The following is a 20,245-nucleotide window of genomic DNA, read 5'->3' as shown; positions in this document are numbered from 1 at the left end:
GCCCTTTCTCTGCCCCACTTTAAAGCCGGCTCCCGCGGCTCCTCCTCCCGAGGAGGGTGGGCACCCGCATGACGGCGGCACCCCGGCAGCCACAGCGGCCACCGCAGAGGCCGGGGCTGCCGGACCCCTGGCACGGCCCTGGAGAGCCCGACTGCTTGGGGTCACCATGTGCCCAGGGGTCCCGCGTGCCCTGGGGGGGGTCCATGCACCCCATGGCCATGCAGCTTGGGGGGCTGTGTGCCACAGGGGTCCCCAAGTGTTCTGTGTGCTCTGGGGGGACTGTGTGTCTTGGGGGGGGGTCCCATGCAGGCCTGCGTGCCCAGGGGTGTCCCTGGGAGCCCAGTGGGACCCTCCCCACTGCAGGAGCCAAGCTGCCCCTCCCTGGGGCTGGGACCTCCATCCCCTCCACCAGCCCCATGGGCACCACTGGCCCCAGGGAAGGTGTTTTGCCACCACGGGGTGGGCGACAGGTCTAATAGGGATCATCAAAGGCGCAATTAAACGCCACGCCACGCCCGCGCGCCGGGGGGAGCCCGGGCAGGCTGAGGGACACGTCCCCCATCTGACCATCATGTGCCTTGGGTTGGTGTTGATGCCCGGAGCCGCTCAGCTGCCGCAGACCCATTCGGGGCCACATGAAAAGGTCGATCCCACGGTCGCTCCCTTCACCCGTGGCTCCGGCACGATGAAAAGCAGCTCAGCCGGGGTGCCAGGCTGCCACGGTGCCTTGTTCACCCCCAGTGCCATCACGGCGAGGAGCTATGGCCATGCAGCGAGCCAAAGCCCCGCTCACCCCCCATGAAAACACGAGCGGGAGGAATCCAGACCAACAGCCACCGGCTGCCGCTCGGCTAAAGAGCACGCCGGTACGTGCCGTGAATTTTTAGCTTTATCAACAAGAGGCATTGAGAGGGGAAGGTGGAAAACGCTGAGTCTGCAAATCCAGGGAGCAAAGGGGAATCCTGTGTTCACTGGTGGGGATGGGGCCGGGGGAGGATGGCCTGAGCCCTGGGGTCTGCGCTGTAGCGCAGACCCCAGGGCTCAGGCCAACCTCCCCCGGCCCCATCCCCACAGCAGAGAGGAGGAGGATTTATTCCGGGTGGTTTGAGCCACATCTACACCATTACACAGCAGAAAAAGGGAAAAAAAAAGTGAGCTCAGGGGTTTAGCACAGCTGATCTCATGCCTGGCTCTGTTTCGGGGAGGGAAGGAGGCATGAGGCTGGGGGGAGGACAAAGGGAACGGGTAAAAAAGCCTCCACGAGGCCAGGAGGAAGAGGAGGCAGGGGAATGGGATGGCAAATGTGCTGGGAGGAGGCCAGAAGGGGCCTAAGCTGCCTTGGGGCTGAGGGACAGCTGCTGGAGATTAGCTCTGCCACATCCAGATAGTCCTTGTCCCCCCACCGAGAGAGAGGGAAGGTGCCCGCGGTGGCAGCATCCCCCCCCACATCAAGAGCAGGCGCCTGGGGTTTGTGTGACTTTATTGGAGCACGACACGATTACAGAGGGGTGGGGACACACACACACGTGCACTCTGGGCTCAGTCCCACTCCCCGTCGCCTTCGGGATTGTCATCTCGGGGGGGTTCCTGGAACTGGATGTTGGCCAGCATGTCCCGCATGGCTGCCATGAGCCTGTTCACCCCCTGGTTAAGGTCCTGCCCTGCTCCAGCCTCGTCGTCCCCGTCGTGCCTGACGTCCCCCTGCAAGAGAGCGGAGCCGGAGGGGCCGGGCAGGGAGGGAGCTGCCAGGGAGGAGCTGCCTGTCCCTCTGCAGCAGGCAGGGAGAGAGAAAACGCCGCTTGCCAAAGCGCATGAGGCTGCTCTGCAACCTGACATCTCCACGCTGCCTCTGCCAAGGGCCCCTCCCTTTGCGGGAACGCTGCGCGGGGGCAACTCCAGTGCACCCAGAGCACCATCGCGCTCCGCTCTGCACCTACCTGCAAGTTAAAGTTTGGCAGCAGCGAGCGGAAGAAGAGAGATAAAGTGCTTTCGTTGGATGGGTGGTTCGTTCTGAAAGACACAAATCACAGGTGAAGGGGCCGGCGTGGTCCTCGCCCTCGAGATGCTGCGGAGAACCGCGCTGCGCGGAGGGACGCGCGGCCCCTCCCGAGCCAGCCCTGAGGCAGGGTGTGGGGGGATCCTCGATGATTTCTCAGCCCAGGTGGCCAGAGTGGCCATTAAAGCCCTGCCTGGCCTGCTCCGTGCTGGCCCCTGGCACCACACACTTATGGGCTGCACCGAAACCTGCATTTACCCCCAACCACCTCGTGTAAGGAACAGCCACCATCTTCCAGCGGCCTTTGTGTGAGCAGCTGGATCCCCGGCGGTGACCACGGGAAAGCAGCAGGACCGGCCCTGCCTGTCGGCGCACACCGCGAGCCAGGCTGCTCTTCCTCCGAGGCGGAGGAGGACGGCGGCTCCGAGCGCCCACCTGCACCCCGGCCCGGGGCTGAGGGCGCGCCGGGAACGGGCCGGCTGTGCCAGCGCCAAAACAAGGGGAGGGGAAGGTACCGAGGGGTGGGGAAGGTACCGTTCTGGTCTGGTGTAGGAAACGATGGAGTCCAGAGGAGGCAGCGGGTCGAACCCCACCACGGGCTGCGAGGTCACCTCCTGCAGGGAGGGAGGAGAAGGAAGGGGTGAAGCTGCGGCGCCAGCAGCAGCGAACACCCAGGCACGGCCAGACCGGCTGGACAGCCCTTCGTGTCGTGCACCAGCCGCAGCCACGTCCCCGTGTGCCACCCCAGGAGGACGCTCCGAGGTCAGGCGGCCATTCCTTGCTGGCGGCTGGGGTTTAAGCCGTGCCCAGCGCCCGCACGCGCAGCAGGGACACGAGTGCCATCACGCCACACGCCTGTGCCGCGTCGGGGCCCCTCACCAGCGGCAGAGCGGCCGTGGCCTCCTTCATCTCCGAGAGGATGACGTGCCGGTAGATGTTCCTGGGCGCGCTCTGGTACCGCATCTTCCTCCTAAAGCAGGGGGAGGACAGAGGATCGCACCGAGCGCGCCGCGGCACGGCCAGCTCTGCGTTCCTGCTTCGCTTGGTGCCTCGTCAGCTTCGTCCCTGGTATCCTACGGCGAAGCCAAAGTCACCAGGCAGCTGCTGACCTCAGATGAAAGAGGGGAACGGCTCAGGGACACTACGCAGCTCTCTCCCTCTCCGGCCCCGTTCCTCTGCAGGTCAGCAGAGCAAACTAACGCTGGTTCAGGACAAGACCCAACACGTCTCTGTCCGGCTTCTCGGAGCTGGGAACTGTTTCCGAGCACCCACCTGCCCCGTGCAATGAACCCCTGTGAGCCGTGCCACCATCCTGCCCCTCCCAGCCAGCAGCAACCCCTCCGCCCTCCTGGGTGCCCTCCAGGGCACAGGTGATGGCCGAGGCCGGGGGAGCAGCACACGCTCCCCAGCGAGAGGCACAGCTCTTAATTCACACTTGTGCAAAGCGGGGAAGAAGAGCCTCTGCCTTCTTCCCCCACAGCGTAACCCTTGGCATCACATCGGCACTTGTGGGGCTCTGAGCAAGCCGCAGCACCCAGGACAGAGCTTCTCTCTCTCCTGCAGAGCCCCCCACCCACGTTTCAGCACCCATCCCCAGTACAAGAGCCGCTCCCCTCCGCCTGCCACACTCACTTGTGCTCAGAGTCCTGCACCAGCGGGTCCTGGGCGTCCACCATGCGCAACACCTCGTGGACGTTGGTCTCCAGCCACGCCATGACGGCCGGGTCCTTCCACAGGGAGTGAGTCCTTCCCACGTAGAGGGACGTCAGCTGGTTCAGGGCAGGAGGCTGGCTACGGGAGACAGTGGTTATTCAGGGCACTCTCCACCTGCAGGTCCCTATGGGGGCTGTAAGGGCTCGTCTCTGCACCAGGCTTTGGCGTGAGAACACAAAGGGATTTATTTTGGGGATAAGCACAGCCACGAGCTGAAAGTTAACGCTGCCCTGGCCCGAGGGGGACCACGGGCCAGGGAACCATCCCGACTGGCCGGAGCCAGCCCGCCCTGAGCACACACACACATTGCCCTCTCTTCCTACACGTACCGACAAGCTTTGGTATGAACTTCTGACCCTCCCACACCGAGGTGAGGCAGCTCCATTAGCATTATCAGGTGCCCATTATGGGAATCCATTATCAAAGCATCTGAGAGCTTACTCAGGGAAAGCTAATACTCCCCTCCGCAGCTGGTAACTCCATGAGCAAGCAAAAACCCCACCGCCAGCAAAATCGATCCCTTTCCTGAGAGCATGGCCAGGGCTTACCTTATCTGAGCATTCAGCCCGAAAAAGGAGTGGGACGAGACCCTGGCATCGGGCTGCACGCCGCAGTGATCCAACAAGGGCATGAGAACTGCGGGAGAGAGGCAGACAGGTCGCCTTCAACAGCCCGGCGAGCGGCACCGGGGCTGGCAGCACCCCGGCGGGCCGGGGCGCGGGCGAGGACTGTGCTAGGGTGCTGCTGGGGGTTGTGCTGCGCTTTGATCTCTGCGTGGATGATGGAAACAGATCCAGAATAAACGAAAAAGAACAACAAACTTATTTTTTCCCCCCACTCCCAGTGAAATAAGGTGCTATTTTCTGCACTTAACGCTGCCGGCCTTTGAACTTGAACAAGGGTTTTACTGCAGTCACCGTGACAAGCAGCAAAAAAGATGGTTTCAGCCAACACAAACCAAAGCTCTGTTTGAGAGCTGGTTATTCCTGCCTCTGCAGCCACACACCCTCCTCCGGGCCCGGAGGGGCTGTTTATCTCCTTTCATGGACAGCAGCTCCGACGGGATGAAAGCGAGAGCGATGGGCGCCCGCAGAGCGCACATCTAACGCGGAGCGGTGCCTCGGAGGGAGAGCCGAGAGAGAGACTCGCTGTCTCTGGTCTGGGCAACCCTGGGGTGAAACGTTTTCCTGCTCAGAGACTCCAGTTCTCACCCTCCCCCCCTCCTTGCACGCCTGTGACCGTCGCTAATGAGGGGCATCAGCTGCTCCGAGGAGGTTGCACCGCAGGTTCAGCCCCTGATCTCCTCCTAGCACGTGGAGGGCTCACGGCTGCGAGGGCCCTACCCGGCTCCGCCGTCCTCTCGTCGGCCCCGCCATGGCGCGGGGTGGGAAGGCTGAATCCCACCACGGCGCGGGGTGGGAAGGCTGAATCCCACCACGGCGCGGGGTGGGAAGGCTGAATCCCACCACGGCGCGGGGTGGGAAGGCTGAATCCCACCACGGCGCAGGGTGGGAAGGCTGAATCCCACCACCAGCCCCCACCAGGTGCTGGTACAGCAGTACCTGCCACCGCCGGTGTGAGCTGTGGCACCCCCCGGGTCTGGGCTCCCGTCTCCCACGGACCGAGGCGATGCCATTTGCAACCCGCAGGCAAACTGCTGTGTCTGCCTGCCTGGGATCCAGCTTTGCTCCCACAGATGAAGCCAGTGACAAAGCCTGCGGGGATGGACCTACCGGTGGGGACAGACTTACCGCTTGGGAACATGATCAACGCGAGCTGGACGAGCCGGGCGGCTCTCTCCCGGGCTTGGCTCAGCTCCAGCTCCGCGCGCTCCTCCTGTTGGCTCAGGAAAAAATAGGCCAGCGGCACCGAGAAGGCAAAATTGGGCAGCTGGGACAAATTCCGGTGACTCTGCAGGATGAGAGAGATGGATTTACCGAGAAATGATGCTGTGCAGAACGATCTCGATGCGGCTGGGCTGTGCGCGGGGTGGGGTTTCTTGCTTGCTGGATTCAGTTACTTTCCAGCCGCTGGCTTGGTGCCCCCACAACTGAGTAAGCGATTCTGAGTTGGTACAATTGTTTGCAGGGCACCAGGATTACAAGAACAAACACCCCACTAGCCTTTACAGGTTGTTATGATGATTTTGGGATGCCAGCCTGGCCATGAGACAGCCCTCAAAGGGCTAAGGGGGCTACAAAACCTTCATGTTCGCTGGCCCAGCAGCCCCCTCCAGCCCAGCGCAGGTGGGGAGAGCCCCAGGAGCCAGCTCTCCCCTCTCTGCCCCTCTCTCTCTCGCCAGGGCGGCCTGTTGGCAGCTCACCTCCCACTCCTGGAACATGCGGGTCAGGAAGGTGTATTCTCTAGCTCGGAGGGACAGGAAATCAATCAGCAGCAGCACACAGAGCGGGTCGTTCTCTGGATCAAGGCTTCGGAGGGAGGCGAGCACAAGGGGAGGAAACAAAGTCAGTGTCACGGAAGCTGAAGGAGCTGTCCTCATTTCTAAGGCAAAGCAGACTTTGCACCAGCATGCAGAGATCTCCCATGACTCAGCAAGCAGGGATAACGGGAACAGGATGGTTCCTGCACGGCCAGAGTGACGCTGCAATGCCCTGCCTGGCCTGTGTCCCCGCAGAGGGGTGACGGCCCCCCCCCGCCACCACCTGGGAGGAAGATCGATGGCCACAAACCGAGTGGGCTGAAGCCACCGTTGTACCTCTGCTCTGGGCTCTGTGGACCAGCCAGGCCCACAGCTCAGCAGCCAAGAGAAAGGGCTGGCCAGGTCCCGTCTGTTTAAGCCTCTGTCTCAATGATGGCCCTTCTCCAAAGCAGCACTGCAGGTAAGGGCACGTGCCCAGAACTAACCTGTGACACCGCATCTGTGAGGAGGGGAAACGAGCCCTCACGGAGCCTGGCAGCAGCGCTACACCTCTGGCTTGCTCTGTCCCACCCGGGTTAGGTTCAGCGTGTCCCCCCCAGCCTGAGACACCCTGCCCCATCCCGCAGAAGCGGGGGCACCTACCTCAGAATGAGCTTGCAGAACTCCAGGGCCGTCCGGGGACAGCCTCTCTTCTCCAGGAACATCAGGTGTTTGAAGAGAGCCAGGAAGAAAGCCCTGCGTGGGGAACAGGAGCAGGTTTTAGAAGCCAGATTTGGAGAGAAGCACCTCGTGCCACTCTAGAACAGGGACCCACGCTCAGCCCCAACTCCTCACCCCCCGAGCATCAGCGCTGCAGCGCAGCCAGGGTGGTCCAGGGAACCCAGCCCGGTGTGGTACGGGGTGCCACAGACCCCCACGATCCCACCTCTCTTTTTATTTTATTTCTTTGTGCAAGCACAGGGACAGCAAACCCGCGCCCTGCTCCATCCCTGCTCCCCAAGGCCCCACAGCCTCGTGCTGTCGCAGACTGGCCGACAACTCGGGACAAGAGACACAAGTAAATGCCCAGAGTCTGCATCCTGCCTGGTCCCAGCCCGCCCAGCCACACGGGGACGGCCACACAGAGCGTGCAGAGCGCGTACGGGGGGAGGACTAACACCCAAACCGGGTGAGGTCAGAGATTGCAGCGTTCAGGTCACAGCACGCAGCCTGCCAGCGAGCGGGTCCTGGAGACCCGAGCAACCTCCAGGTACAGCAGTTTGGGAGGGAGGACTTGGGTCAGCTGACTGGAAAATTCCCAGAATAAAGTCACCTTTCCCCACAGCTGCAGAGCTGTCAGTACAGAGAGAGCCGGGCTGGGAGCAGCGGGAGTGCTGGGCACGAAGGCTGGGCAGGCAGCACGAGTGACCAGGCACAGATGTGAACAGGCAGCGAGTGTTTTTGTGACAAAAATAAGCACTGTTTGGGGGTAAGGGGTACTAACTGCATGAGAAGGATGTGATGGGGAGGAACAGTTAATGCTCTGATAGGAAATCCCTTGGGAAAGAGGATGGTTTGCAAAGAAACCTCAGTGCAAGTGACCCACCAGAGCAAGACCCAGCACCCAGCACCCACCCCAGGAGCCCCGCTGCTGCCTTGCCAAGAGGTACCGCCATCGGCAGCCTTGTTCCCACAGAAAGGGACGCTCAAGGTCCCCCTGCCAGCATGGATGACGCAGCAGACATCGCGAATCTGGGTCCCCGTGCCCAAAGTAGGCCAGGGCACGCCGCCATGGCTCTAGACGTGCCGCCTACCTGTTCTCGGGCCGCCGGTAATCCAGCCTGCAGGTCCCGCTGGTGAGGCTGAAGACGGGGTGGAAGGCGCACTCCAGGCTGTACAGCGCCCGCTCTGCAGACAGCGGGGACAGCGTCAGGGCACGCCACCACCCCGGCGTGCCACCACCCCAGTTGAATTGGCCCAGAAAACACTGATAACTGGGAGCTCTGGCACCCATGAGATAAGCTTGTTCACACTCTAGCAAGGCACAAAGCTACTTCAGAGTACACGCTCGCAGCAGCTACCCAGGCAAGCGAGCCCTGTTCCTGTCTGCAGGTGTTAGCTCAAGCTCTGGTTGTGAAAAGTAACTTCTGGAGGAGGTCTGGGACTGAGGCTGCCACAACTATCTTCACATTGGGAAGCCAGAGATCCTGTCCTCACTTCGCCTCTGGCCCCTTCTATCATGCTGGAGAGCACATGCCCTGGTTACCAAACAGCACATCTGACAGCAGGGACTGCAGCAGGGCATGAGCAGGGCAGGCCGGGGGGCAAGGAGCAGGGCAGGCCAGGGGGCAAGGAGCAGGGCAGGCCAGGGGGCAAGGAGCAGGGCAGGCCGGGGGGCAGCCACCCTCCAGGCTGCCTCCAGCCCCCAGGCAGAGCCCGACAGGCTGACCCGCAAGGTGCTGGGCAGGGAAAGGCGAGGCAGGCTCCCCGCAGGGCTACTAAATCAGACCCTTGACATCCACTGCGTCCGGACAATCCTTCCTTTCACTCTGAAGGTGAACGCTGATGTGCTTTGCCCCAGACTAGCGTGTCCGGCTCTATTTAAAAGCCTCCAGCAAAAGCTGCTGGTCTGTGGGATCACGCAAGGCCGAGTGCTCCCAGCACAGAGCCACAGACGGAGCCAAACCAACCCTTCTGGTTTGCTGCTTCTCTCTCCAACCCAGAGCTGAACCAAGTGCCTTTCATTACTAACTCACGCCAGGACGCCCACTCCTCACCTCAGCCCTTACCTATGAGGTCACGGGCCATCTCCTGATCCTCCTGCATCCGGCACACGTCGCTGAGCTGCAGGAGGGAGTCCACGTGGTACGGGTTCATCTGAAGCAGCAGCTACAGAAGAGCACGAGCTTGATTACACGATGGCACAAATCACTGGTTTCTCCTGCGCTCTGCCTACGAGGCAAGCTCTGTAAGCGTGGCAGGAGGCAAACGCCCTGACACCACGCCTGAGAGAGGGGCTGATCTTGCCCCTGGGTCTGTAGGTGAAGAAATCCTGTCCCACACCATCAGAGCCAACACCCAGGCTGTGGTGCAAGGCTGGGGACGTGCCTCATGTGAAAGGCTAGGACTATGGATTAAAAGAACCCAAGAGCAGTCACGCTGGGTCAGAGCAGAGGTCCATCCTGCCCTGTCTCCAGAAGCAGGTGCCTGGAACAGAGGGCATGACGCTGGGCACACGTGGTGACTCCCAGCACGCTCCAAGCTGCCAACCTGTAGGGGTTCAGGGACCTGCCACTGATGTTACTGGTGTCTCCTCCTGCGAATCTGTTCACTCACTGACCCTCGTACCTTTCCAGCACCTCAGCTCTGCGATGCAGAAAGCTACTGCTCAAGCAAACAGCACAAAGAACTGCCTTTGATCCCAACCTGCCAGCTCCATCCCTGCTGGAAGGGACAGCAGGGAGATCTCTCCCCACCCCACGCAGGATCCGAGCCCTTGGTCACAGCTTCCCCCAGGCACCTCCCTCCCATTTATAAATGGGCTGCTTTTTCCAAGCACGTAAAACTCAGCTTCAATATGAAAATACTGAAGCTACTTCAAGCCTCACGGTTTAGTTTTGGGATTTTTTTTTCCCCCCAAAACTGAAAACTATGGCTTCAAAGGCTCCAGAAGTCCTACATCTGCCAGGCAGTGGCTAGCGTGACCACCTACCCTACAAAGCCTTTGTGTCCTAGGCTGTCCCAGCCCAGCACCTTTGCCTCGGTGCCACTTGCCTGATGTTTTACCTCTTCCCTGCTTGCTCTTAAGTTCCTTTCTAGTCTTTTTTGGAGGAGATTGAGCACCTAGGGTCATTGTGATGGGAAAAAGTGCTCTTCACACACAGCTCCACCCACAAGGCCCTTTTAAACCCACCAGCAAGAGCAGAAAAACACTCACTGAGCAGGACCCCCAAAACCATCACATTTTGCAAGTTGAAAACACAGCAGCGAGGCAGACCTGGGCTGCAGCTACGCAGAACTGTGGCTGTCACCAATAAACCAGTTGGGGGTTTGAAGCACTTCTGGCATCACCAAACCTGTCTGTTGGATTTTACCCGTCACAGAAAATGGAAAGACTAAAGCTGTAGGAACATCTGCAAAGGTAGCCAGACCCGTTCAAGAGAATAAAGAATAAAATGTGCCACAGAAAACCCATCCTGCTCTGCACAGCCGTGTCCGAGCTGTCCCGAGGACGCTGGCTCACGGGTTCATCGCTGCTGCACAGGAACAACCTCACATCGTTTAATGCAACTCCCTCAGCAGGCAGAGCTGGTGAGCTGGAGAGCGCAGCAGAGGGTGGGAAAGCAGAAGGAAGCAAACTTTGTCCAGCAGACAATGACCCCTTTAAGAAATGTCTCCAGGGCATGTACCCGAGCTCATGTGGCCAGGGTTTCCAGAGCAAAAATACCCCAGTTATGGTTCGGCCGGGTGCAGAGCAATTTCACTGTTGCTTATCACTACAAACTATAAATGTTACCATACAGTTGAATGAGCTTGGACACACATGAAGGACTTCCAACACAAAGGCTGTTTTGCTGAGATACCAAGAAAAGACACATTTTTCATCCATGCAAGGGTTTATAAATAGAAGAGCTGTTAGTTTAGATTCCCATTTAAAGATGGGTTTATACAATATTTTTCCTTTCCCAGCTGAAGAGCTGAGACAAGGGAGCTTTATTCCTACCCTTCAGCCAAAAGGTCAGTTCCTGTGAGCTCTTCCAGATGGCTACCTCGGGCAGAGCCACCTGGGCTTGGCCACCAGCCGCTGGGCCTCACTTGCCCCAAGGTGCTCACTTATCTCATGAATAAGGTGAAAGCAGAGCTCAGCCAGCAATGCTGCCTTGCCCCACACAGAGGGGGCACGGGTCTCTACTGCTCGAAATGGGACTGGCAAAAAAGCAGCACGGGGATGCCTCAGCCCACCTCCCCTGCCAGGGAAAGGGGCTGCAGGAACGCAGGAGGTAACAGCAGGGGCAACCCGACTTCACAACGTACCACGATGTTGTTGGGGTCCATGGACTCCACAGCATCCAGGAACTTGAACTGCACTTGCTGGTACTCGCGGTGGTGCTCGAATGTGAAGTGCTGCACTTCCCTCCTGGTGTCCACCAGCTGCATGGCAATACCTGGAGGGTGCACGGGAGAGGTGGGCACCGCTGCTGCCAGCCTGCGAGCACGAGAAGCTCCTCTGCTTTCTCATAACACAACAAGCTCACTCACACTGCTGGGTCCAAAGCCAGATGTGTTTTCAGAAGCTCCCAGAGAATTTCACTCCTTTTCCTCCTGAGTCAAAGTCCAAAACCCACCCCAGAAGCTCAGGTAGCTTCCTCTCCCCATGGCTATTTTCCCTTTATCCAGCAAGACTGCTGTAAGAAGGGAAGTGCACACCACCTGCTCTCTCTAATAAAGGGGGGGAAAATAGCTCAGATGCTAAGATACAACACGACAGAGTTCTCCCTGGCTTTCCGTGTGTGGAGGCTCTAGGAAAGCCAGGCTGGCAGGAGCAGCTGCCCTTGCCAACACGGGGACAGGACAGACACACCCCAGCAGCCAGCAGCAGCAGCACTCGGGGAGGTGGCACCCAAAGCCTCACCACCCAAAGCCTCACCTGTTTTGCTGTAGCGTGGCCAGGTGTTCTTGGGAGCCGTCAGCCATGTGCTGCGGACGTACTGGCGCTGCCTTTGCCTTGGCCTGAGGAAATGAACAAGAGGTCACAGATTCTCTGTATTAACAGAATAAGGCTGAAACCAGCCAGAAACAAGATGATTCAGGGAAAAAAAAAAAGAGATCCAACTTCTTCCCCTGCCACACGGAGCTTTTGCCCAGGGCTTTAACATGTTTGCCTTCAAGACACAACATATCTTCGCTCAGGCTCTGCCCGACTTCAACCATCCCTCTCTGGGCCAGCCAGTGCCTCCAGCAGTTCCACTTCAATAGCTTCTCTCCCCTGTTTTTATCCCTGCCAAGTTCTCAGCTGCCTCTTTGCTTCAAACAGCTTCCCAGGTCCAATTAAGAGAACCCCATATCCCTCTGACTCATCTCCCTTCCCAGCAGCGCCTTCAGATATCAACTCATTTGGTTTAAGCTGTAGTCACAAATCGGTTGATCTATTGGTTTGGGGCAGGAGGAATTCAGAAATCAAGGCCACTCTAAGCAAGCCATGTCTCCTCAGTAAGGGACTGCTGCTTCTTCCTCAAGCAATAAATACTCTTCCACAGGCTCTCTCACAGAAGGCTTCTGCTTCCACCATCGCTGCTCTGAGCTTATATCCCTCTTAGGTGCACATTTGCCAACCAGCTCCCAAAAGCAGGGATTTCTGGATAACACCAACCACAGCGCAATGGGTAACTGCAGAGAGACCTCATGCCCAAGAAGCAGTAGGTCCCCTGGGCCCCTGAAAGCAAGTGCTTGAGACCCCCCGAAAGTATTCAGGGTCCACTCTGTAAGACGTCAGGGACTTTGGAACAGCAACAAGTGACAAATGCTGAGAAAAAAACAAATCTAAGAGTCTGTATTCTACCAAGTTGAGTGAAAGGGCTCAAGAAGGGCATTTGACAGTAAGTGAGAGGGGAAACCAGCAGAAGAAAAAGCAAATGGTAGCAAAAGCCTGGAGAAGTCTCACTCCCCCGGTCATACACATCACAAAAAACACTCTCCTGTCCCAAAAAGCGACTACTACGTGAGTAAGACCCCTGAACACATCGGGGTGCCCTGGGTTCCCTGCCCAGGTGTGGCACCGGGGGCTCGGTAAGCCGTACCGAGGGAAGGACGGACACACCGACTCGGACTTTGAAAGGGGTTAATATTAAATTCTGGACTAACCTCTGATCACCCAGAACAGCGCGAGCCCCAAAGTATCTCTTCAACTCGTTCTCTGGATTCAAGTTTCTGAGAAGGGTGAAACAAGAAAGAGAAGTTAAACATAGCCAGAAGCCTCACGCTCGAGTGGCCAGTGCTCTGCACCTCAAACTGTCCCTGGCCAAGCCCCTGAGCTGTCACACACACACCATGATCTGACACAACACACCGAAGGGAGACTGGAAGTTAGTGGTCAGAACAGGAGGCATGGCAAGCCCTGTTTGATCAGATGTGTGCTTCCTTCGTGGAATACTGCTGCTGCCCTCTCCAGGGCAGCTGGGGCAGGCTGGGGCACTCCCAGGACAGCCACTGGTCAGGATACGTGTGCCTGGAAAACATGAGGTACCCGCTGCCCAGGCTAGCAGCAGCAGCCTGCAATTTGGGACAAGCACCCTAACCCCTGCAGGGAGGCCAGCAAGGATTAAAATACGTTTTTTTAATACAAAGAACTTGTATCAAAGCACGACAGCATCTACAGTTGATCTAACGTTTGTCCCAGAGAAGGGAGGTGTGTTTGAGAGGGGTTTCTCTCTGCCACCCAGTGAGCAGGGCTTGAAGAGAGGGAGAGGGAAGGACGACATCCAGCGCTGCCAACCCTCACCCACTCGGAGATTATCCAGCTCTCAAAGGTTTCTGAATAATGTTTCCTTGATCAGAGATTTCACTGAGGTTTAAAACCACCTCCAGATAAACAAACATTCTGCCTTTACTGAAGTGTCCCTGAACAGGCTGCACCAGCACTGAGTGCCCACCAGCCTCGACTCAGTTTTGATACAGCTTGACCGAAGGTTTCAAAACCAGGACTGGTGAGTTGTCCCAGCTACAAGTTTAAATGTTTCCTCCAGAAAGAGCTGCTGGTGTCTGCACCAGCCCCGGGCTCCGAAACATGCTGGACCCACCAGCCAGCCCATCCCCAACAGGCCCAGATGTTATGGGTCTCTAATCTGAGGCCGATTCATTCTTCAGCTCTTCGACACACTGGGCACTTAGTCCACATTGTTGATGGTAACTTGCAGGAATGGTTGGACAAGCCTAACCAGCTTTCCTGGTGAAATTAGCTGCTGGCAGTGCTCAGCCGTCCTCGGAGGACAGCACATGCTGTGCTGGGGCCTGCTGCTCACAGCGCCTGGCCTGAACGCAGCCGGTCACCCCAGTTTGACTGCAGAGCTTTATGAATCTCAGCAAAGATTCTTCTACAGTCACAGAGTGGTTTAGGCTGGGAGGCACCTCTGGAGGCTAATCTGGGTCAGGCACCCACTCAAACCAGGCTGGACAGCACAGAATACCAGTCACTGCTCAAAACTGAACATAGCTCTGAGAGCAATGGTTAGAGATGGGGTTGTGCACAACCATTACCACAACCCCTTTCAGGCAAGGTCCTGAATCCATGGCCAGATCACACTGGGGGGCTCCCAACTCCCTTCCCCGGGAGAACAGACACCCCTGTCAGGCCCGAGGCCAAAACCAGGAAGGCAGCAAGCACTACCTGTGCTCCACGTAGAGCAGAGGCCTGCTGTCAGTGTTGATTCCGCTCTGCGTCTGCTGGGACAGCCCGTTGGTATCCTCGATCTTCTCCAGCAGGCTGTCGATGTCTTCCAGGTCGTTGTCTTCCTTAAGACAGGCACACGCAAAGACAAGGCAGTTACCACAGCACGAGCCACCGTGGCACAGAGGTCACCCAGCAGAGATCACACCCAGCTGCCTCCGGGTCCTTCGGCTCGTCCCTGTCTCCCTGCGATACTGGTGCAGCCCCTACTACTCGCCCTGCTGCTCCCCCATCACTCACCTCAGGTGTACCCTCTCTTATCGAGGCCTCCTGCCCTGCACCCACCACCCTTTATTCCCTCAGCAATCCCACCCAGAGCCTGCCTTCCCTGCCCAACTGCCCCCGAAAGGGCTGGCTGCTCTCCTCCGCTTGCTCGAGGGATCACGATGGTGCGAAGCTGCTCTTCACACCACCACGAGTTCAAACGTGCCAGCAGAACATCTCTAGCACGGGCAAGAGCTGGCCACAGGGGTCCTCTCCAGCCTAACACAAAGCTCACAGGTCTGTATGTGTCGGGTCTGCCCCTTCCCAGCCAGCCTTCGCCGTGCTTTTATACCTATAATATCATGAAATGTTGGGGTGCTGATTTTAATGATAAATATTTAAATAATCAGCCTTTACTGTCTGCTTTCACACTAAGTTACTGCTGTGACTCCTGTAATAAGGTACCAAACCCTCCCGTGATTTTAACCCAGCTCTAAGGTATTGCACTCCCACCTCCCCCAACTGCTAACAACCAGGAGACTACATCCAGCAGCGCACACTCAGCAGTTGTATAACACTTTCATCCCGATTTTCCTCTATTTTTCCCCACAAATAGCAAGTGACGCATCTCTTATGCAGCCCTTTCACATCCTCCTCATGATGTACGTGGGTGGAACACGGAATTCCATTCAGGACACCCAAACAGCGCTGCCAGCTTGCCTTTTCCAGCTAAATATAGCCACTCCGCGTGGAGGGGAGACATGCAAAGCACATTATGAACTTGTCATGTAAGTGCCTGAACAAAGGCAGTATTCTCTCTAGTTAGGAAATCAAACTGCCTGGGTCTGGGGATGAAGCCTCCCTAGAGCCTACAGCCAGCAGACAGCACCCTGCTGCTCGTTATTCTCAGATTGGGAGAGGAAAGGGGCTCTTTGGTCCGGGTCTCTGCCTGAGTTACTCGCCCTGAGCTCGCCCAGATGAATTCTCGGGGAGGAGGTGGCCAGCTGGGCACCCACACTGGAGTCACAGAATGTGAGGGGTTGGAAGGGACCTCTGGAGATGATCGAGTCCAACCCCCTGCCAGAGCAGGACCAATCTAGGGCAGGTCACACAGGAACGCACCCAGACAGGGCTTGAAAGTCTCCAGAGAAGGAGACTCCACAACCTCTCTGGGGAGCCTGTTCCAGGGCTCTGTCACCCTTACACTAAAGAAGTTCTTCCTCATGTTGGGGTTGACCTTCCTGTGCTCCAGCTCGCATCCATTGCCCCTTGTCCTATCGCAGGACACAAGTGACAAGAGGTTGTCCCTTTCCTCTTGACACCCAGCCCTCATCTATTTATACCCATTAATCAGATCCCATCTCAGTCTTCTCTTCTCCAGACTCAAAAGCCCCAGGTCTCTCAACCTTTCCTCCTAAGGCAGGTGCTCCAGTCCCTTCATCATCCTCATAGCCCTCCATTGGACTCTCTCCAGTAGATCCCTGTCCCTCTTGAACTGGAGAGCCCAGAACTGAACAGAACTGAATTTAAAAGACCCATGAGTGTAATGCATCCAGTCTCCTAGCCTAGCCCAAGTAGTATATTCAAGTACACCCGTTTGTCCCACAGTTTTATCCACAACAAACACAGACGCTGGGTAAGTTCTCACTCCAAGCACACCTCCTTAGGGGCAGAGAGCTTCGTCAGAGAGAACCACCCTTTGCCAGCGAGGGGATGGAGCAGGCCCCACGGGAAGAGCGTGTGCTGGTGAGGCACTAGCAGGTGCCCCAGCCAGCGTTCAGCTATCAGACATCAAACCACAGCGGAGGCGGGCAGCTGGGCACGGGGGAGAGAGGAGCGTGAGCGAGGGCGGGCAGCGAGGGCTCTGCACGGCTCGGCAGAGCCACGGGAGCTGCCCAAGTAGGGCGAGGAACACAGGCTAAGGATGCAAAACCCCTCCCGTGCGCCGGCTCGAAGTGGAGATGAAAGGAGATGTCACTGTGAGGACTGCAGCTCCAAGCATCTGCAGCGGAGCTGCGCCAGTCCCAGCTGCTCGAAGGACCGCGGTCAAAAGCTGCTGTTGCCATTTCTCAATTTTAAATGAGTACAATGCAAAAAAGGAGCTTTTTTGCCTCAAAATCTTTTCTGCAGCCACGTCCCAGTAGCCACTTTGTCAACCCCAATGCAGAAATGAGCCCAGTCGCTAACCCTCAGAGCAAATGTGGACATACCAGAGTCTCCCCTGCTGAAGTTTTCTTGGTTTTCCTTTTCTTTTTTTTCTTCCGTGGCTTGTTGCTCAACGGAGGCTGCAAAGAGAGAGGGACAGCTGTCAAAGCTCCACGGGGAGGAGAGCACTTCCCCCAGGGACCAGCGTGCCAGGAGGGCCCTTAAACATGTTCATCCTTTCAAGTGTGTCAGCGAGTTGAAATTAAGACACAAGAAGAAAATGAAGGAAAGCACCAAAGGTTTACACGTGTAAGGGTTAAACCTCAGCTGACTTTCAGATCAGTGTCTGAGACTACAAAATCAGGCGAGAAACTCTTTAGATACACCAGGTGTGGAAGAAAGCTTTCAGCCCTCCTTCGCTCCCTGGAATAAACTATTTGTCTTTCTAGAGAGCACGACAGTTTCATTGGTCACTCTGATCCCCACAGAAACCAACAGCTGCCTGAAAGCACCACGTGATACAGGCTCCGACGCAGCTGCTGCAGCTCACGAACACCCTACTGTGTTCACACAGCAAATCCACAGGGTCAGGGCCTGCTGGAGGCACCGCACACCCAGAGCCTCCCCAAGCCCTGGGCTAGCTGAGTCCACCAGCGAGCTGGACTGCGCACAGACAGGGGTCTTTGCTCCTCCAGCCACACCGCCTGGCACCCAAAACCCATGGTACACACCCCACATGCTGAGCCCTTCACTCCCCCCCCTCCTCTCCAGTGAGACATGGGCTAGGCTCACCAGGTCCAATTGTTAATTAAAGTGCCCCTTTCCTTAGTGCTTCTGCAAGGAGACACTTCTGAGCCGATACAGAGCCCAGGAGGGAATCTTAACACAAAACAACAACAAAATGCTCCAGGAAAGAATCAGTTCAATGTTTAGTTTACATTGCTTGGAGGCTCCACATCACCCCCTCCAAACCAAACGTGTCACTGAGCATTTACCCACCAGCCCAGCCCCACATGCAGGGCAGAGCTCCACTCATCGTGCAGGGAAGGGAGCAGAGCAGCACGCGCCGTTCAGAACCCCAGGGCACTTTCCTTCCTGCACGCTCTGCCCGACCTCAGCGCTCACAAGGACACAGCACCACGTTTTCCTCAAGAACCTTCACTCCATAGTGGTAACATCTCCCCAGATCCCAGGTACAAACCCAATCCTCAGCACCAAAATGCCCATTCTCCTCCAGATCCGGGGTCCTGAGCACCCGGATTTAAGCTCCCTCCCCCGAGGCTCACATCCTCAGCCTCTGACAAAACCCAGGCACTGGGGAAAACAAACACACTTGTCTGGTACCACAAAGCTGCTCAGCACACAGAGACAGGGAGATAAACAACCTTCTCTCTGCACCTCGCACGGCGACCGCCATCATCACTAGACACCCGTGGTTCTGTTACCGCTTGGTCCAGCTGCTCGGCCTCCTCCCCATCCCTCTGCCCGTCGCCTTCAGCCTCTTCGGTTACAGCCCCCTCGTCGTTCCCTCCTGCTGCGTCCCGCTCGCCGAGCCGGGCATCCCCTCGCTCCCCCCTGGACGGCGGCTCATCCTCCGGCTCCTCGGTGGTGATCTGCGCAAAGAGACGGAGAAGCTGCAGAACAGCCGGCGCGGGGCTGCGCTCTGCCCTCTCCCACACCACAGAATTCCCCAGGGATCGGATCTGCTCTGTTCCCACTGTAAACAGAAGAGAAAAACGTCGCAGAAGCGGCGCAGGGCTCAGCTGCCCGACTGGCTTCGCCAGCAGACAGACGGGGACGACCCCTCGTTTACAGCGTGTCACCCAGCAGGCGCCAGAACAGCCCCGCACCCAGCGGATCACCGGGGGGGAGCGCAGGGCCACGGCGATGCAGCCACTGCACAGCCCGGTTGGCAGCAAAAGCACGGCCCTGTGTGGGCTCAGCCGTTCCTTGGGCAGAGCCTCCAAAGCCGGCCTTGCCTATGCTCACACAGCCAGGCCTCGGGGAAGGAGGGGGCACTGCTGGGGCTGGCCGAGGGGCCCAGGGAGGCAGGACCAGGCTCTGTCACCCCAAGGACCCATCTGTGCCATCAGGGCCCGCCTGACTCCCGACCTCCAGCACCAGGATCTCATGGGGCTGGGAAGGCGACAGGAATAGGCCTAAAACCAGCTTTCCCCATGTTTGAGCCCCCCCAATGCTCAGGCCCAGCTCTGACAACATCCCAACCCAGACCTCCACCCCCTCCCAGGCCTCCCTCCCATTCCCACCCAGTTCAGCCCCACTTGCTGCCCCCTCAAGCCCTCCCAACACCCTCCACCTCACCCCAGCTCCCTCCCCTCCCCCTCGCCCCCAGCTCAGCCTCCCCCAGGCCCTCCCAGTCACCCACCATCCCAGACCCCCTCAGCCCACCCCAGCTGCTGACCCCAAATCACTCCTTCCCACAAACTGCCACCTCCCCCACCCAGCCACCACCCCCGGGTCGCTGTCACCCCTCTCGGTCACTGCCCCCCAGCTCCCCTGTTCCCCCCAGTCACCCCCCACCTCAGTCACTGCCCCCCGAGTCACCCCCTCACGGTCACTGTCACCCTTCAGCCACGCACCCTCCCAACAATTGCCACCCCAGCTGCCCCCTCCCACAGCCACTGTCACCTCACCAGCTCCCCCCAGGCCCCGTCCCCCCACAGGCCCCAACCTCCCCCGGCACTGTCACCCCTCACCAGTTCAAAGCGGTTGCTGACACCGCTGCAGCCCGGCCCGCGGCGTCCCCTCCCGGTGGTGGCCGGCGGGGGCCCTTCCCGGCCAGGGTCCAGGCCCAGCTCGCCCAGGCCCGGCTCCTCCTGGCCCCGCTGCTCGCCCCGCAGCCGCCGCAGGGCCCGCCGCGACATGGAGCCCCGCCGCCGCGCCGCGCGCCTGCGCCCCCCGCCCCCGCGCCTGCGCGGCCCCGCCCCTCCCCAGCGCGCCTGCGCAGCCCCGCCTCCTGCCCCGCCCCACCGCGCCTGCGCAGGCCTGGCCCACGCCCCCGCTCCGCCCTACTGCGCATGCGCGTCTGCGGACGGCTCACTCCCCCCCCCCCATACGCCCCGCCTGCGGCGCCGCGCCCCCCTCGCCATTGCGCATGCGCACTGAGGAGCGCCCGGGACCTGCTTCGCGCCCCCCGCTGGCACCGCGTGAAATATGTCTCGGGTGGGGGGGCGTGGGACCGTGCACTTTCCCACGGGCCCTGTGCGGGGTCACGGCGGGGCACAGCCCGGGGACACGCGTGGGACTCGGGGGACAGGCCCGAGGGGTCAGGCTGGGGTGGCGTTGGGGACACACAGCGGGGCCGGGGGCGGTTTGGGGGGCGTGGGAACGGGGGGCGGGATTTTCCCACGGCTCCTGTGCGGGG

General features: G+C 58.8%; 1 protein-coding gene across 1 annotated transcript; it reads right to left on the bottom strand.

The window, feature by feature from the left end:
* Positions 1 to 1,463: 1,463 nt before the first annotated feature.
* TCF25 (transcription factor 25) lies at positions 1,464 to 19,758 on the bottom strand. Its single transcript, XM_068411038.1, has 18 exons — positions 19,578 to 19,758; positions 18,306 to 18,473; positions 16,926 to 17,000; positions 14,452 to 14,576; positions 12,930 to 12,995; positions 11,716 to 11,798; positions 11,103 to 11,233; positions 8,858 to 8,957; positions 7,883 to 7,976; positions 6,732 to 6,824; positions 6,033 to 6,138; positions 5,461 to 5,620; positions 4,258 to 4,345; positions 3,629 to 3,787; positions 2,876 to 2,966; positions 2,531 to 2,610; positions 1,938 to 2,010; positions 1,464 to 1,701 (listed from the first exon to the last, which is right to left on the bottom strand). Exons 1-18 carry the CDS (start codon positions 19,743 to 19,745, stop codon positions 1,540 to 1,542), a joined length of 2,022 nt encoding a protein of 673 aa, XP_068267139.1. The 5' UTR covers positions 19,746 to 19,758; the 3' UTR covers positions 1,464 to 1,539.
* Positions 19,759 to 20,245: the final 487 nt, after the last annotated feature.

Source organism: Nyctibius grandis, chromosome 12 (assembly GCF_013368605.1).
Source record: "Nyctibius grandis isolate bNycGra1 chromosome 12, bNycGra1.pri, whole genome shotgun sequence".
Classification (NCBI taxonomy): domain Eukaryota; kingdom Metazoa; phylum Chordata; class Aves; order Nyctibiiformes; family Nyctibiidae; genus Nyctibius; species Nyctibius grandis.
The sequence above is the reverse complement of the archived record's forward strand: the minus strand, read 5'-3'. Positions and strand labels throughout refer to the sequence as shown.

Bases quoted from the DNA above. Each gene is read 5' to 3' on its own strand.
- TCF25 (XM_068411038.1), bottom strand. From the start codon at position 19,745: ATGTCGCGGCGGGCCCTGCGGCGGCTGCGGGGCGAGCAGCGGGGCCAG. The intron at 12,996-14,451 runs GTAGTGCTTGCT...CACCCTTCTCAG, and splicing joins CTGCTCTACGTGGAGCACAG to AAACTTGAATCCAGAGAACG. The intron at 1,702-1,937 runs GTAGGTGCAGAG...GCTCTCTTGCAG, and splicing joins TGCCAAACTTTAACTTGCAG to GGGGACGTCAGGCACGACGG.